This window comes from Miscanthus floridulus, chromosome 9 (assembly GCF_019320115.1).
Source record: "Miscanthus floridulus cultivar M001 chromosome 9, ASM1932011v1, whole genome shotgun sequence".
NCBI lineage: Eukaryota > Viridiplantae > Streptophyta > Magnoliopsida > Poales > Poaceae > Miscanthus > Miscanthus floridulus.
Window position 1 is genome coordinate 134,197,515 of NC_089588.1, and position 19,575 is coordinate 134,217,089.

The window sequence follows — 19,575 nt, forward strand, 5'->3', positions numbered from 1 at the left end:
TGTGCTTGTGTTGCTCGCCATGCTATATGTGAGCAATAGTGTGTGTATATTTATTTGTAGATTTTATTTGTGTATGAGTGTGTGCTCGGACCGACAGCCATGGAGAGGGAGCAGGGGAACGGGGCGGCCATGGAGCAGCTCGGCGGCCATGCTGCCGCCGTGCCTGGCTAAAGGAGGAGAACAGCAAGGGAGATCACCTCTGGCCATCGTGCTTGTGTTGCTCGCCGTGCTATATGTGAGCAACAGTGTGTGTATATTTATTTGTAGATTTTATTTGTGTATGAGTGTGTGCTCGGACCTGACGGCCATGGAGAGGGAGCAGGGGAACGGGGCGGCCATGGAGCAGCTCGGTGGCCATGCTGCCGCCGTGCCTGGCTGAAGGAGGAGAACAGCAAGGGAGAAAGAGAGAATGCAGAGGAAGGGAGAGACAGCGGCGTCCTATTTCAAGCCTTCAGCACATGCACACGCCTGAGGCAAGTGGGGGCTCAGCTTGAGCATGATGGCCATGTTCAAATGCTTGAGGCTAGCTCAAAAATACATGAAAATCCGTACTAGTTTAACTTGCGGACGCCGGCCCCCAGATCCGAGACGTTCGATGGCGTCTGTGACATTGTAGTAGCAGGGCACGTAGTTCTTGTACTCGGGCGGGCATACCTCCGCCTCCTTGGCGCGGACTAGATTAGAAAATTGTAGAAAATCCGTACTAGTTGAACTTGCGGGACCATGTTCATCTCGGCTAGCATGTTCTCTGCCGAGCGGTAACGGACGTCAAGGAAGGAGCTTTGATTCTACGAGGGAGAGCGGCAACGGTCATGGAAGACCATGTTCCCTTCCTCGTAGAATCGGAGCTCCTCCGTGGCCAAGTACAGTGTCGTCTGGTGGAGAAATGCCCGCCGAGATGATCATGTAAGCAAGGTCAACTAGTACGGAAGCTTACTTGATCTTAGAAGATGTGTGAGGTCATGAGAGCGTGTGTTTTTTCTCAATTTTGTCGAGCAGATCACTTAGAATTAATTTTTCCATGAAACGCCCGCAAGCTCGCCGATGTCGAGCAGGTCACTTAGAATTAATTTTTCCATGAAATGAAATACTTAGAAATCATGCCTTCTATTTTTTAGAATTAATTTTTCCATGAAATGAAAAACTTAGAAAATAGTTAGAAAATTGTTATCTACAAATGTTACTATCCTCGAGGTGGCACGTCCTGCAGGAGTTCATTTTATATATATAGTTTTTATTTTTTATAGATATATCTAGTGGTGTAAAAGCTAGATGGTTGCCCCGAGAGACAACATGGATGAAGAAATGATGGATATTATCAACACCGGCACTCAATTTGCCGATGGTGACCAGCAGGATGTAGATGACGGGAGTCAATACTTGGCTCTTGAAGATAACCAAGAAAATATTGTGCAAGAAAATACTGGCGAGGTATATATATTTATATATATATTTGAATATTATATATATATTTTTGAATATCTATCATCTATTATGTGTACACATGATATTTATTTATTCTTTTTTATACGTAGCCCTCTGGATCAACGACCACAACGGCGAAAAGCAAAAATATTCGAGGCCCGAAAAAGCCATTGGAGGGGCGCTACATAATATCGGAATTTAACATCGAGACAGGCGAACCACTTGGTCCATATGCAAAGAAATTCGTGCAACACTGTGGGTGCCTTGTAAGGGATAGACTTCCGATCAGTGCCCATGAATGGAAGCAAAAGATCAACGAGCCTCATGTTAGTCTTGTCTCTGATCTTGATAAGAATTTAATTTGGGATGATATCCTTCAACATTTCACTGTTGCAAGCGGATGATTATGATGCTATCAACGATGATGAATTGAAGGAACTAGTTCGAAAGTGGGCTATGAAGAAGATGGCCACACAATTTCAATACTAGTGGCCCGCTCGCGAAGTTGAGGCCCTACTAGGAATGATTTTGTACAGTACAAGACATCAGAAGAGGGTGAGGAACGGGTGAGAAGGAACCAAGAGAATGCCTGACAGAAGGTATACCACCATGGCATGGGATCAGGTGGCCACGCGACTGCCATTCCCAAGTGGGAAAAAATGGAAGCGGACATTCTTGCCAAGGGTATCACACCAGAATCACTCAATTGGCCCAAACGCGTGAAGAATTGGTTTTTCGCTCATGGGGGAAGACTGGAACCTAGAGACCGGGAAGCTGGTTCATGGCCCAAAACTCGAAAGAGCAACACAAAGATTTTCTTATGCTCTATAAGCTAAAGCTAGTGGTGCGTTCAGGCCCAATAGAGAGAAGGATGAACTGACGTATGCCCTCGGGACCGCTGAACACAGTGGCCGAACGAGAGGTATAGGAGGAACATTTCTTGGGAGCATGGTTTCCCTAACGACAGAGATACCTACAGAAGCCAACAGAGAAGGAAGGATGAGGATGCAGCGCGGATCAGTAGGTTGGAGGAATTGGTTCGTGAGTCACGGCAGGCATTGCTTCAAGCATAGGAGCACGAAAAGGACATGCAAGCTAGAATGCAGGACGAAATCATAAAGCAAGTGCAAATAGCAATGAGTGCCCAAAGGCAGGCATCAGATCCAGGAATCAACATTAATATTAGGCCCCCTGATCAGTTGAAAAGCAGTTGCGCTTCCACAGAGTTGCCAAATCTAGATGATGCAATGTTACGTTTCCCCGTGGATGACATCACTGCACGTTTACATCATGTGAGCTACATATTCCAAAAGAGAATGCCACAATCATGGTGGCTCTCGGTGTTTTTTCTCCTCCAGATCCTACCAAGACACCAAGAATCCATGGGGCAATAATACCACCTGGTTGTGTTAGCGTCTCAGTGGATAGAGTTAACAAAGGTTTTAGTGATCTGACTCTTGACATTCCAGGAGGTGATGGGGAGAAGACTCTAGGAGAAGCAGAGAAGACATTCATACTATGGCGCAAGCGCTACATCATTATTCCTAGGGTCTCTAGTCCACCGCCTGCTTCCTCAACTGCCAGACAATAGGTGCGGACAAAAGTGAACGAAACAATTTTTTCATAAATTTTCTATTGACATGCATGATTAATAATAACAATTTCTTATACCTAATTATTCTTTTTTGTAATCACACAGCAGGGCCTCCGCCAACCTAAGTCCAATTATTCAATCTCCAGATCATCATAGTGCTCCGGGCAATGATTATGCAATGCCGCCACCGCCACCACCTCCAAGGAGGTCTCCAACGCCTCCAAGGTCTCCACCTCCGCCACCTCCAAGGAGGTCTCCAACGCCTCCAAGGAGGTCTCCAATGGCTGCCCCGCCTCCCTTGATGATCAAGAAGCAGCCAGCTCCTAAGAGGTCCGCCCCGCAAACGAAATCGTTGGCCCACCAGCCGGCAAAGAAGAAAGCCTCCTCTAATCCAGTTATTCCCCAAAAACTGTCTTACGAGAAAAGTGAAAAGGAATTAAAGGATAAAGTACAAAAAGATGTGAAGAGTTTCTTCAAAAAAGTAAGAAAGCAACGAGAAGAGAGGGAGAACCTGGAGAAACCGTACTTCTACCTAGCTCCAGATCTTCTAAGAAAGAAGGTGGACCAGAAAAAGCGAGAATCTCAAAAGACCCGGCCAAAATCGGACTACGACCGCTCTCTCACCAAGTCATTTGAGGCGGCGCAGAAAAAGACTAGAGCAGGGAAAGGTGTTGCACAACTCGTACAACAATCGCAATAATCAGTCCCCCCTCTTATCATTCGTAATGAATATGGTTCAAACTTAGACGTACCGGACGTCGATTTTGAGGACCTGGCTCGGTTTTATGAGGATACCGGTTTGGACCTTGCCCAAGTGCTCGCTTAAGGACCATCTGCTTCGAAAGTGGATCCTTGGAAGAAATTTGAACATGGAAAGAGTCTATACAACCTTGAGGCCTTAGGTGAACTGGGTACGCAAATGTACCTGCTCAACAAGTGGTACATGGCAGCGTGTGAACGGGGAGAGACCTTTGTTTCTGTCAGAGTTAGAAACCAACATTACTTCCGTGGCGATGATATTATATATGTCGAGTTTTCAGAATTACACCAACTATGCCATCTGGACTCTCTCGACAAAAGTCTCATTAGCTGCTATTGTCTGTAAGTGTGATTATTTTCTACTATTAAAATGTATATATATAAAGCTACATGTATATATATAAATTATATATCCTCACACTATATTTTTATATATGCAGATATGAGATAACAGAACTCAGAAAGAGAAAGGATAATGATGTTGGTTTCGTTGATCCAAATGTCATATTCAAACACCCTGATCCCCCGCCTCAATGGAAAGCTGAACTCGAGAAAAATCTCATGAGGTTCTTAGTGAACCAACAAAACAAGGACATACTCTTCCCCTACAACTTCAAGTGAGTGTTAAATAATTAATGTCGATCATATGGATATTTGTTCAGTTATTTGCTTACTAGCTAAGCTATCTCCCATATATATATGTTGACTCTAGTTAATGTCGATCATATTTGTGTATAAAAACATATGCAGCAATCACTAGGTATTGATGGTCATCGATATGGCCAATAGTCGGTTGAGCATCTTAGACTCATTAAGAAAAGAGCAAACAGAGTACCAAGACATGATAGATATTATCCAAGGGTAATTTGGTCTCTCTAGCAACTATATATACCCCGATCTCTTAACTGCAACAATTATTAAAGGCCAAATTAATTTTTTATTTTATTGGGCACAGTGTATGGAAAAGTTTCATTGAGGAACACCACATGAAACATTGCAAAGCGCCACTGGATGTAATTGCACACAAAGTAAGTACTAGCTATATTTATATATATATGTATATATATAAATTCAATTAACACCAGTGCATGCTTTCAATTCACCGGATCTTTTTTCTCGTAAAAGTGGGCTCTGAGGCAAGAACAGGGGAACAACTACTGCGGATACTATGTTTGCGAGGTCATCATGGCGTACTCAAAAAGAACTCCTGAAGAGAACCTCAAAGTACGTTATATAAATATATTCATATATTCACAATTTCTTTTATTGCTCATATATATAAGTAATCATGTGACCAACACATATATATATTAATACTTTTCCTTTAACTTTTATTGAAGACTCTATGGTTGAAGGAAAAGGTCATACGACATGACCAACTGAAAGCAATTCAAGAGACCATAGCAGGATTTCTTAATGACCAGGTCCTAAACCCCGCCGGCGAGTTCTACAATGACGTGAACGAAACATGGAAGCCAAACCAGATGGAGTGAATTTGTTATGCCAAGAATATGATAGAATATACAATACAAGCTTTATTTATAATATATATATATATACATATTATATATATATATATATATATATATATACGTTAGTTTCATACTTTAGTTTGTACAAAATGTTCGAACATTATAAATGTGTAGAATACGTATATTATTAGCAGCATAGAATGCGTATTCGAAAACCTATTCGAAAACCTAAACGAATCATCAATTGAAAATAGAAACAAAAAAATGAAAAAAAAGAAAACCTTTAGTCCCGGTTGGTAATACCAACCGGGACTAAAGGGCCGGCCCACGTGGCTAGGCCGGGAGGCCTCTTTAGTCCCGGGCACAAACCCGGGACTAAAGGAGGGGCCCTTTAGTCCCGAATTCATGCTCCCGGTTCCAAAACCGAGACTGAAGGGGGTCGAGAATCGGGAGTACAGCTTGTTTCTCTAATGGTGGTCGCGCTGGCCAGGCTCCACCGCTCGTTGGCCGTCGCTGCTGTCGTCGTCATCCCCTCTCTCTCTATATATATATACATGCACGGTGTTTGTGCGGGAGGGAGCCATTGCACCTCAACGCTTATTTATTTCGCCCAGCCGCCCAGGTGAACAATTTAGTGAAATCAGATAATTAATAACTTCAGAGTCGTAGCGAATTAAGATGATGTGATAGTCTTCCGTTGTGTGGTTCTGTTTCAGTGCAGTAGTCAATGGAGAAACGTCAGCAAAGATGCACCACGCAGAACGCTACACGGCTGCTACACAGCACGTCTCTACGAGCTGGTCAATGTCTTCGTCGACTTATCCGACACCAGAGCCGCTCATATTGGTCAATTGGTTCCCGTGAATTATTAGGTAAGCCAGTAAATTAACCTATGTTTTTGCATGGATAAAATCTTATTGAAAATGTAAATATCAAGACCCTCTATAGAATAAGGAATCGTATCTTACTATAGATTACTACTACTAATTGGAGGCCTCAACCTCGGAGCCTCAGACGCGCTAAGAATAATAATATGATAATAATAGGACGAGGACGTCTGTCCGTCCGGACACGCTCACTCAAAAAAACTCCGCACATGTGGTCGTCTGCTCCCTCCCTGTACGCCTCTCATCGCATGTCCCATTCTGCGCCGCACCGCCGCCGCCATCCTCCGCGGCGCCCCGATCAACCCACCACACCATGCTGTGCCCCTGTCCTCTGCCGCAGCCAGGCTAAGCGGCCAGGAGATGGTGTCGTCGCTGGCCAGGCCCAGGTTAGGCGCAAACGCCGCTGGCCACTGCCAGGCCGTGTCACCATCCCTCGGTTGTCGGCGGAACCGGCCGTTCCCCCGCTCTACGCTGTGTCATACGGAAGAAGTAGAACGGTGAAAAAATGCATGTTGCAAAGCCTATGTTTCATGAGATTTTGATGTTTTCTAGGTATGTTGCAATCATTTCATATGGATGTTGTAAAAGTGGATCGGATGTTACATATTTTGTAATTGTTGTACACGTATGTTGTAAGCTTCTATTCCCAATGTTTTACCTGTTTTTTCAGAAGTATTTTGCAAGTGTTGCAAGTGTGTTCATTTGGATGTTGCATATGTTTCATACATATGTTGCAAGTGTTTTATCTGGATATTGCATATGTCTTATAGTGGTTTTCAGGTATTTTTGCAAGTGTTTCAGATGCATGTTTCAAGTGTCATTCTATTTAGATGTATGTTGCAAGTGTTGCATCTGGTTGTTTCAAAAGTAGATTGGGAGTTGCACCCCTCCCCTCGCCTTCTGCTGTCTTGACTCAGTGTCTCCTCCTCGTCCCAGCGCCAGCTAGGCATACCGAAACAGACGGCGCAGGCGGGCCCTCTCCCCGCCCCCTCTTGTCGATGCTGGTGATGTTCGAGGTGGCGTGAGACCCATGTGGAGCGCACGAAATGGAGTGCATGCACGGTCGTCCGGGCACTAGCACTGCCGACCAATGATAACTACTAGAAATTCTCATATTTAATTGGAGGCCCCCAAAGGAGCCTCCACATTAATTCTCATCAGGCGCGCTAAGAAAAACGATAACTGCAAGAAATTCTCACATTAATTAGAAACATCTATCCATCAAATCTCTAGGCTGTGGCAATCTATAACCTCTAGATCTATTTTATTTTCTAGAACATTACACACCTCTGCTATTATTATAGATAAAGAGAAGGAAAACATTATTTAAAATATAGGGATTTGCTAAATTTCAGATGGCTGAATTTTAGTTTTCTTTTGGACGACGGTTATTGCATATATTTTATACTAAACTTATAATTTTAGTTCATTGTAATTTCTATGGACACGATCTCTATTTTTTTGTTCCAAGAATAATAAAACTCATGAGACAAAACAATAAAGCTGACAAAGGCCCTGTTCGCTTTGCTGAAAAGTAATGGCTGAAAGTACTGTTTACTGATTTGTTGTGAGAGAAAAACACTGTTCGTTCGCTGAAATAGTATGGCTCATAAGACGAGCGAACAGGGCCAAAATCTGCTATGAGTTGGGACAAAGACAATTTAACAATTTACAATTATTTTCTACCAGTCAAACAAGGACAAAAAAATTGATATGGTTATGACATAAAGATAAATAATAAATCACAAAAGTAACAATTTACTTGTACTAATTGTAGTACAAGACACTACTATAGAATAAACAATCACTGCCGGCATCATCACTGCCGAAATTTTAAAACCGACATTGATTGATGCATCACTTCTGGTTCGTCAGAAAAAATCCTGTCACTGTCGGATTTTTGTACAACTGACGGTGATGGATATTATCACAGCCGGTTGTTAATACAACCCGACAGTAATGTCTATTTACCATCGGTTGAATTACAAAACTGGCACTAATCCATACTCCAGGACCTGAAAATTTTATCCATTCAGGGTTAACTCTGCCTCCTAACTCCCAACTCTCAGCACTAATCCATAGTCCTAGAGATCGCTTTGCTCCTCCCAACTCCCAAGACTGATAGATCAGTCTCCTCCTCCCCATATCTCCCCATGCCTCCACACAATGGAAACCCGACGCGGCTTGGCGGTCGGCCCCGGATCCTCCCCGGCACAGGCACGAGGCCGCCTGCGGGTGCGGTCGTGCGGGGACCGATGCGAGTGCGGCCGCCCGGCTCATCACGAATCCACCTCGGTGCGCGCATGACTCACAGTGTTCTCTCTTTTCCCGCTCTTCTCTCCCCAGCAATCTCCCTTCCCGGTGCTCTCTCCTCTCTCTCTCACACACTGTGTCTCCTCACATCTGTCGTCATGGGGGCGGTGACTGGAAGCACGGCCTCAGATCTGGCATTGGAGCGGCTTGGCCTGCCGGCGGCATCTCCACTCTCCCCCTCCAGGCGTCCCCTCCCCTCACTCTATGTTGTATGAATCAATTTGTAGATGAGTTATTTTGTTTGTGTTGAACGATGCTCCTTTGTCTGTGATGTACGAATTAATTTGTGGATGGGTTGATTTGTGATGCGTTGAACCCTTCTCCTTCGTCTGTGATGTACGAATCGATTTGTGGATGAGTTGATTTCTGATGTGTTGAATCTGTCGTTTGTGTGTGATGTATGAATTTTTTCTTGGATGAACTGCTTGATGTGGCGGCGGCAACCAGCGAGCATGGCAGCTGGCGGCGGTAACGAGCATGCTCCAGGGATTGCTTTTTTTTTAAAACCTTATCACTGCCGGGTGAAGTACCGACAGCAGTAGCCAACTGAGCATCACTGTCGTTTACCTAGAACCGGTTGCAAATCCGACAGTGATAGGCCCTTTGGAACCGGTAGTGTTTCTCTTTTCTGGAGTAGTGAGAGTGTTGCCTGAAATCATCTTAAAATTCAGGCATCTAAAATATAGGAAAAGTGTAAAATATATTACTGTACGTACCAAGAAATAAGGAAAAGATAAATACATTATTTTCCCCTGCCACCGTCTCAGCAAGGCAGGGCTTCCGGCCGGTGACGGGGCAGCAGGAAGAGCGTCGCGGAGGATCCCTTCACCCAAGTGCACGGCAGCAAACAAAAACAGCCTAAAATCTAGGTATCGATCGAGAAAATCTGACAATTTCCACCAAGCAAGCATCGTCCGGCCATGCACGGTGCACCGACCTACCCACATCTGGCCCTGCTCCAACGACGTACGATCCAGCTGCACGGATCGAGGGGACAGAAGGATGGCCGTGGTGCCAGCATCATGGGGACGTAAGGACAGGTGAGCGGTCCATGTCGGCAGAAAATTGACGGGGAGGCCGCAAGCTGAATACCGTGCAAGGAATTAAGCGGCTCATCGATCTACGTCAAGCAACAAAAAGAGATGGGTGGCATAGGAACATGCAGGCAGTCGGTGCCGCGACGGCACCACGACGTCGGCGTCCACCGCATCTACATCAATGCTGGCACCAACCGCACCTGCTGACTAAAGGTATAGCCATCTTGCTAGGTAGTATAATTATAATTTAATTTCTCTCATATGATGTACTAAGTTGGCCATCTTGCTAGAACCCATAATTACAATTTAATTTGTCTCCTACGGCGTATTAATTTTATAGTAAACTTTAAGTGAGATTTGACCAGAAAAGAATCGTGAAAAATCAAAGCAAGAGTGACTAGAGTATGGGATGCAAATCTTACTTCGTGGCGAACAAATGGCAGAATCTTGGCTGAAACTGGCTGGTTGTGTGAGAGAGAAACACTGTTTGGCTGGATGGATGAATAGTGCCGTCTGAGGGGAAACCAGCCGGCCGGCTGGCCCGGCCGGCTGGTTTCCCCTCAGACGGCACTATTCATCCATCCAGCCAAACAGTGTTTCTCTCTCACACAACCAGCCAGTTTCAGCCAAGATTCTGCCAGCCGAACGGGATACGACCCTTATTGACCAGTAGATATAATTTTCATTAAATTTCAATGTCCTTGAATTAGTTCTAACAAATAAGTCTTGATATAATCCTTATTGACCATTAGGTATATTTTTTCACTTTAATAATATTGTCATTGGGTTATACTGTTTTGGCATGGTTAGTAAAACTTTAAGTGGGACTAGACCAAGAAAAGAATTGTGAAAAAACAAAGCAAGAGTCACTAGAGTATGAGATACAATCTTACTTGACCAGTGGCAAACAAATAAGTCATGATATGATCCTTATTAACCATTATATACAATTTTGATTTCAATTTCAATGTCCTTGGATTATTTCGAACAAATAAATCTTGATATAATCCTTATTGACCATCAGGTATAGTTTTTTGTTCACTTTAAAAACAATAATGTCATTGGGTTACATTGAGTTTACATGCTAATAATGATGCTGAAAAATCAGGGTCAATTTTTTGTTCACTTTAATAATAATGATATCACCTTGAGGAATTTAATAAGAGTTTATATACTTTCAGTTTATGTTTCAACTAAATACATATCATGCTAGAAAAAAAGATTCATCCAGGAAATTATTACTACTCACGAAACCACTAGAAATAAAAAAGATAGATCCTAAATTTCGTACAAAAATTTGAAACATATTGTATCATATTAGTAGACTATATAATGACCATTGTAAATAATAGCCATCGTATCTGAGCAATAAATAAGTTTAAAACTTGGGAAAAATAATTAAAACTTAGGTCCATGTTGTCAAAATATATATTGCAGCTAAAGCTATCATAGTTTAAGAAAATGATCAACTAAATATATATTGGAGATACACAAAAGTGTTACGTAATAAAGCAATGGATATGGATGAAAAATACAGATAAACCAATAATTGATGATTATCATAATTGAATATAGACGATAGAGTACCTATTATAGCTAACATTAGTGAAGAGAAAAAAAATAATATAAGTAATTTTTATTAGTTAGTGACTAAATGTTAGGATTCAGATACGGACTATTCTTATAAGGTTTTGGTCACTAGTTTTACAAATAACAAAGGAATACCAAAAAAAAAAAGGAATAACGCTTCAAATCTTTTGTTATTATATTAACACAACAATTTTGAAAGGAGGCCGTCACATTCACTGAGAGGAACCAGTGTTTCCAAGAGTTTAGCAATTTGAGGGATCATTTCACGGGTGAGAAGAGTTTGCCGGTGATGTTGCTATTGAAGGGATGATGAGCAATCGGCCATTACAGCAAGGTACTGGATGACGACTCCTTTACCTCCTATGAACTCGATATGGTTGAGATGATTGTCGATGCCGTTCAGTCAGCCATGATTCGAGGCAACCAAGCTGACGAAGATCTTTGCCGCCACTTGCTACAGAGCACAGTTCGCCGTGCGCTCTGTGACATCCATCAGAGGGCTTCTTCTCGTCGCTTCCTTGCAATGTGCATGGGAGGGCAGACTGCGTGCTCACCGTAAGGAACCGTGCCCTCCATCGCCATTGCTGCTCGCCCTCGTTGTTTGTCTAGAGCATGGCCTGATTCTGTTTGTCAGGACTGCAAGCTCCACAGTCTCACCTATCGGTAATGATGCGCGTGTCATGATGCTGACTCCGCTGTCCCCCCTCGTTCTGCTGTGGAAAAGAGGAGGCGACACCAAGGCCACACGCTGTGGAGCACCTCCACTCCTGGACTACTACCATGCTTGCGCAGCAAGGTGGCCACCGGAGTTCAACTACGACCGAGATTTGCTCCTCCCATAGTGTAGAGGGGCCGTCGCGACGAGTTCGCCAGAGGGCTCTCAAAATCATAGGACTAGCACTGCAACGGTCATCCGAGACACCACCATGCCAGCCTCCCCAAGGGCCTCCCAAATGGAATCACGCTTGGGACCGGCTACTTCTGCTCCTCCGATCATGGGGAGACAACAAATGGCATCGGTGACTTCACTCCACATCCCTTTTGTCATGGTGGCAGACACAGCTATAAACGGATTAGTTTCTGACCGGGCCCAGTTTGTCATGTTGGGGTGAATGTTTTAGGATCATTAGATCTAAACATTGAAAACATTAAGGGATGAGATATGAGGTGGGTAGAACTCTATTGGGTGAGCAGTATTTTTCAATTCCTTCGATATTTTATAGATAGATGGATACAGACAAATTATTCATCACCCATATATACACATAGATAGATACAAACAAATTGTTCAGCATCCATATGGCGTTGTGCCAATGGCATTGTTTGATAGGGATAGGGATATATAAGATCACAAATTGCTAACTCATGCGTGATCGGCATGTCCACAAGAATCCAATTTTCTACATGATTTTGTTTTTCTTCTTGCTTGCCAATGCCATTGTTTCTTCGCCTGCTGAATTATTGGCCGGCATCTCCTCTTGCTGGACGTCCACTCACCGCCTCACAATGCAGGTTTTTCCTAAACATTTTTTTAATTCATGGAAGTGTTTCTATTGCACTCATCCGCCTCATAATGCAGCTTGTTTACAGAACATTTTTTTAAAATTCGTGGAAGTAATTTTATTACATGTAGAACACGTACCTAAATTCCCCTACACCACAGTAATGTTTATGCTTTTTGATAAAGGAAGGATTTCATTAATTTACTAGTATAGTGCCCGTGCTAACTGTTATGTCTTCATTTCAGAGATGCACATGAAAACAACCAAACGATGATAATTTTTCCATGCTAACGCTATGGCGACCTTCGGTAGTATAAATCAAACATTTAAAAGATAATATATGCGGTAACAAAGCATAGATGTGGTATGTTTAAGATTCACTAAAAACAACGTACATAGAGTTAGATATATTAGCACTAGTCTCATTTGAAATACATTGATAACTTCCCAGGACACCCTCAAAGGATTAGAACTACAATAAGTATAGTTTCTACCAATCGTCGCCTAAATAAGTGTCTCGGTGGCAGACTGGCAGTGATCGCCGTGGCAAATGTTCAGCAAGGTGTGTGCGAAGCACCTTTCTACCAAAATCTTCTCTGCATCTAGCAAGTATGAGATGGTCCAGACAATTGCGGAGCGGGCTTTGTCGATGTTTTCCATCATGATGCTTTTCACTTGTTCGACCTGAGCCTTCACTTTGGACAGCTTACTCACCTCCTCTGGGTGATCAGTACAGTACTGCATCTAGTCTCTAAGCCTCAACCTGTATTGCCAGTCCCCAAGCATGCCCATAGTGAGGAATAAAAAAAAGGGTAGTGTACAGTATTGGAAATGAGTCTGAAAAAATTCCTTGTTCTTGCAGACAAAGAATGAGAACTGTTACCCGAAATCTCGGGTGAGACTGTTGGTTGTAGCTGTTGCTGCTTTGCCCCCTGCGTATCTCTTGTTAAAGTCCTCCTTGATCATCCCCAGGAAGACTATAGGAATCTGCCGCCCAGCTAACTCAATTGCGATGACGCAGTATGCTGCAATTTGATTTCAGTTATTAACCTAGGTGGAGTTGAGCAAACATAAATAATGTTTCTGTGCATCTTCTTATGTTATCACAAAAGAGACCATATTATGAGAAACAAGAAAGAATATCAACCGACAACAGTTAAACCAATAATACATGAGGAGTATTTGTACAACAATCCTTTTATCTTATATACATGCCATATTTTTCTAAACAAAAAAATGCATAACCATTTTCTTGAATACAATGACAAGCATACAAAACTTGTATATGAAAAATAATTAGTCATCTTAATGATGTAACGGCGTGTAGATATAATGTAAGAATCACACATCGTGTAGTAGATCATCCAGAAGACCTAATGGCGATATAAGTATTTCCAGTTCCCTGTTTTCTTAACCAAAATAACAATATAATCATTTATTGAAGCAACTAATATAGCAGCAACAAAGGGAAGATTGTGAATAATAGGCTGTAGTTCTCAATAAAAGCAATGTGTTTTTGTACTTCTGAAGAAATCGACAACTTAATTTCTATAAAGTTCGAAATCATATAATAACTGTGCACCTTCTATAACCCTGAAACTAGTTCATGATAATAGGTAGCATGTCACTTGTAGTCAGAAAATCATGAGATGCAACAAGTTACATCAATTTGCTACGAAACCATCACTTCTCATTGGATAGTACCTGGCACACTAATTTGTAAAGTAGTAATCTGTAGTCTCAAATATCAGCAGCACTTAGTAGGTGCTAGAGTGGGGCAATCCTAAGCTGGAGAGAGTAAAAGCCATGTATAATGCTGAAACGACCATGTATCCAAACCAGTCCTATCACAAGTAAATTTGCACCAGCATTCACGATGAATGATCTCATGCAAATTAAACCGGCTGTCGATCTTCCGCAGGGCTGGACTAAACTGAGCTAGTGCGTCACCCATGTAGTCATGATTTCCCAGAACTAAAAATGCACAAGTGCACAATGAAGCCTCAGTGAACATATAATACAAGAGTATTTTCCATCGTCGCATCGATACAAGAGTAATAGAACTGGTAATAGAAGAGCGCGAGTTTCAGGTTCAGTTACCTAGGTACCACGGCTTCTATAAGATGTTCGGCCTGTAGATGTCCGTGAAGGATTGCTCAAACACGTCATCATCAACGCCCGTCAGCCTGATGTCGTAGAAGTTGACCCCGGTGGATGCCATGAAGTCGATGTCGAGCTTCTCCCCGACCCTTCCATCTGTAGGAAATTCGCTGATTACTACTACTGCTCTTGCCAGTTATTACAATCCCCAGAGGTAAATTTTCATGTCAGATTGGTCTGTTGAGTAAAATCTTCTGTCCTGTCCCTGTGATTCATAGATCCTAGATCCACAACTGCCTGGAGTTTTTTCTTTTGGTCCATTTCCACAGATGCGCAGCAACAAACAGGATAAAAAAATCATGAGCACGCGCTACTGGGAGCAGGGCGTCGAGGCCTGGACGCATAAATAAACAAATTTAATGGAACAACTGTCAATTGGCGATCTATTGTACCCTGCCAAACAGTTTCATTCCCACGCCTTTTCCGTCTAACAATAGGAAAACGGCCACCTGATTTCCTGGATTCCGGGCTCCCTATCCCGCCTGATTTGCTGACCACATATTCTCTACTCCGACGAATAGGAACGGATCATACATGGGAGGAGGCCAGAGCCCGAGGGAGATGAACATGCTTGTTACCTGCTGGGCGACGCGGAACGGGTTGCACTCCCCCTTGCAGCACCAGTCCCCGACGACAAGCAGGCTCAGCGACTCATCGTTCTTGGCTGGGTGCTCCAGCGGGGGCAGCGCGGCCGCGGCCAGGACGGTGAGGACCGTGGCAGCGCCGCCCTTCGCCATGGCCTTCGCGGCGCACCCAGGAGCAAGAACGAACCGCACGGACGGGAGGCTGAGCGCCCATCCTTGCGTGCCCCCGCGGGCTCCATCTGCGGTGGGGCGGCCCTCCCTCTCCTGCTTCCCTGCGGAATCGGGATATGGAGGTGGCAGGCTAGGGTTATGGCTCGCAGCGCCGAGGGGGGCAACGCGGGCACGACATCTCATGGGCGACGCCGGCAGGGGTAGGGCTCGATTAGGGTTTACGGGCAACGTCAAGGGCGGGGATAAGGAGGACGGGAATTTGGGTGGGGATTTCTGCGGGAGTGGCGTGCGCTCGGGGGAACGAGAAGGAGGACGATGTTCTGACCCTTTGTTTTCTCGAAAAAAGGGAAAACAATGTGGGGGCTGGGAATCGAACCTGGGGTCGCGGAGTGTTTGAACCGTGCCTGCGGGGCACGGATGTGAGGGCTTGGGCAGTGGTGTGGGCGAGAAGCCTGGCATCACAAATCAAAGATCGACCGTTGGATGAATTTTTTTGTCTTATTAGCCATTGATTTTAATAGCGATGAATTTTTATCTATATTTTTCTGAATGTACAATGGCCGCAGGCTCTCAGCGGAGGACGTTTTCTTGGGTAGACTTGGGGGGTGTTTGGTTCTTTAGTCACTCCTAAAATTCATATCACATCAAATGTTTAGATACTAATAAAGAGCATTAAATATAGATTAATTACAAAACCAATTACATAGATGGAGACTAATTTACGAGATGATTTTTTAAGCCTAATTAATCTATTATTAGCACATGTTTACTGTAGCACCGCGTTGTCAAATCATGAACTAATTAGGCTTAAAAGATTTATCTCGTAAATTAGTCGCAAGTTGTGTAATTAGTTTCGTAATTAGTCTATATTTAATACTCCATGCATATGTCCAAACATTCGATGTGACAGGAATTTTAGGCGTCCCTGTAGAAACCAAACACCCCCTTGGTATAATTTTGATTTGTTCAATATTAATTTATAATGGTTATATCGAGTTTGATACAATAAATATAAGCTCATTCGGGCCTCTGTAAAAGCACACTGCTTAACGAGAATGCAACGATTATAAATAACACCACGGGAATGTATAAACTAGGACATAGATCGATGTATGCTTGTTAGCCACCGTCAACCTAGATGACCTGGCCGGTGATGTAGGACGCAACCTGGCATACACACACTACTACAGGAATGATTTCTAGGATGGCTGCTGAGGCTTTATAGAGACGGCTCGGTCAGCCACCCCTACCATACCGTCTCTATAAACCATGTATTTGTAGGGGCAGGTTCTCAGATCACCCTTATAAATCGATTTGTAGATATGGCTGGTGTTATCAGCCGCCCATATAAATCGATTTATAAGGGCGGCTGTAGTACCAGCCGCCCCTATAATACCTGTTTATAGGAGCGATTCAGTTTAGAACCGCCCCTACAGTATATTTTTCCGTAAAAAAAAATTCAAATTTATAATTCAAGTTTAGAACCGGTCCCTACTAGTATATTTTCCCGCCAAAAAAAATTCAAATTTACAATTCAAATTCGACCGGAACATATATATTTACATTTCGCACATGAACCATGAAATGTGGAAACAAGAGTTATATTCATGTTTATTGCGTATATAGTAAATCAATACTTGTAGGAACATAAAATTTTTAGAATGGTCTAGTTGTAGGCTGGTAACCATATCAACAATGATGTAATAGGTATTGTGATTCAAAAGGGCTAGTTAATTCTGGTGGTATGCCTATTTGAAAATTTTGACAAATGAGCTGCAAGTAAAGTACCAATATGATCCATACATGTTTTGGGCATAAGGCTGCAATCAGATAATTGACCAAAGTAGAGTTGTACATCAAGTGGCCTGCTAAAACAGTAACTAACAAGCATTCTAATGGTAACTAAAGCAGTTTATCACACACAACAGTCCATACAAATATCATCACACCCTACTAATTATGCAACAGCTAAAGTCTTAATTTTTTTATGAGAAGAACATCATCACAGTTATAGTGATGTAAGGCAAGATAACAGAGGAAAAACTTATTGGCTATTTCAAATGTCTATCGTTTAAGTGAGGTCTAGAAGAATATGGGAGCAGCCCCTGGACAAATCTGAGATCGACCATTTCTCATTAGAATATATGTTGAGATTTAGTTTTCTCCCAAAAAAATTAAGAATAATGTTGAGATTGATGATTGTGCAGAATTGTTTTCTAAAAATAATGTGACTAGCAACTACTTCAGAAGCACCAATACCGCTACTGCTCAATACAGGATCTGTAACTTTGAAGGCAAAAACTAGTTCTGTAGAGAGAAAAAAATTGGCAACAATAGAGAACTAGATCAATTTACCTCTTAAAATTTATAGCTCATGTCACATCAGAGTCTGCACTCTGCAGCACATATAAAAAAAATATTGGTATCCAACTTTGCAGCAAGATATATGAGATAAAAACATCAGAGCTGAGAAAAAAAACGGTCTGTGGTAGTGATAGCATGAGCATGAGATCCTATAGAAGTCAACTACAAGGAAGTGTGCAAGGTAACTTACCAAAAATAAATAGTAGTGCAAACTTAATAAAAACTGTACACCATATTTGTTTTATAAAAGAATTCACCCATATTGGTATGATATTAGAAATGAGTATAATAGTATATTCACCCATAGTCATCAGCTTTTACCATGAGTCTTGGCACGATCGATTTGAGGGTAGAGACTATAGAGTGAATGATCTTATAATTTTATTAACTACTAAGAAGCTCATCTCATTTTTGAATTTTCCTTGGTTTGATTGGCAAGTTCTGAATATGTTGAATATTAGTAATTACCAAGAAGCTTAACTCATTTTGGAAATCTTCCTCTCCAATTATTGTAAATAACACATAGAGAGTTGTATTAGAGAAAAATAATCTGTGCACCATACAGCAGAACCAAGCACAACCAGGGATCTCACCATCATGTTGCAAAGATGGGGAAGGCCTAGGACATATGGTGTTGGATGGCACTATGCAGAAGCTCCATGTTTGTAATAAGGCACAGCTTAGTGAGGACTAATAAACTGCATATCCACATCAATAGGAGAATGCCTTTACATCTACATTTCTATCAGACAAAATAAATGTGTAATGAATCATCATCGTGCATAGTAAATTAAAAGAACTAGGAACTGGCCAAGGTGACATTGTTAAAGCACTCGTATCCATCGACATGCCCATTCTGCGCCAGGCATCATTGCTTCATGTTCTTCTGCCTCACCCCAATCGCTGCAGCTCTCTCAGAACACAGGACTTGCTTCCACACCCCAACAGTATAAGAAACTCTTAGTGCTTCCTAACAGGTTCTTGGATGGCAATATGCAGATGCTAATACCAACACACATGCTTTGAGTAGGCTACTCACCATACAATACAAGGCTACTAAATGGCCATCATCAGTTGTCCAAGTTGGTTGGCATGAGCATCTCCAACCCCTCCCTACATCTGAAACAAGACAAAAAAAGGAATCATTCATGATTCATTTACTTCAAACCAAAACTAAAAAAATTGCCATACTAGAAAGAATAAATTGCGCCAAGAAAGAGCACAACTACACATTACCGTCAATGTTGGAGAAGCTTCAGCTGGTGTACAGAGCAGAAACAAATTTTCAGTCGCTCACACCAAAATCTAGGCACCAATACCCTACACACTAATGGGTATGCTCAGATCTGAAGCCCTCTTAGGGGATGAGTTCAGAGGGAGAGGATAAACGGAAAAGGCTGACAGCTCGCCGCTCACCGCCCGGTGCCCGACCGCTGAGCTCCCCGGCCCCCGGTTGGCGGCGCCCCGATGCAGATCCGCTCGGCCCCGGCGCAGATTTGCTCGGCCCCTCGGCACCAGCACGGCGCCCCGCCGCCCCGGCCGTCGGAGGTTCGCGGCCCCTGCTAGACTAGGCGTCTAGCACTGGCCGATGGCTTTGGGCCGCCCGCAGCGAAACCGGGCATTGGTGGCAGCGGCGCAGGTGGCATGGGTAGCAGCGGCCGATGGGTACGGTGCAGCACTGCGGCGAATGTCTGTGGTCCGGAGAGGAGCAGCCAAG

At 43.1% G+C, this 19,575-nt stretch overlaps 1 protein-coding gene across 2 annotated transcripts; it reads right to left on the reverse strand.

Annotated features, from left to right (window-relative positions):
- Nucleotides 1-12,953: 12,953 nt before the first annotated feature.
- LOC136482999 (uncharacterized) lies at nucleotides 12,954-15,840 on the reverse strand. 2 transcript variants are annotated; one of them, XR_010765272.1, is made up of 3 exons: nucleotides 15,318-15,840; nucleotides 13,463-13,604; nucleotides 12,954-13,342 (listed from the first exon to the last, which is right to left on the reverse strand). XR_010765272.1 is itself a non-coding variant. In XM_066480134.1 (2 exons), exons 1-2 carry the CDS (start codon nucleotides 15,675-15,677, stop codon nucleotides 14,902-14,904), a joined length of 435 nt encoding a protein of 144 aa, XP_066336231.1. In that variant the 5' UTR covers nucleotides 15,678-15,840; the 3' UTR covers nucleotides 13,612-14,901. The 2 variants fall into 2 exon arrangements, 1 of the variants encoding a protein (XP_066336231.1); XM_066480134.1 differs by lacking the exons at nucleotides 12,954-13,342; nucleotides 13,463-13,604 and adding an exon at nucleotides 13,612-14,976.
- Nucleotides 15,841-19,575: the final 3,735 nt, after the last annotated feature.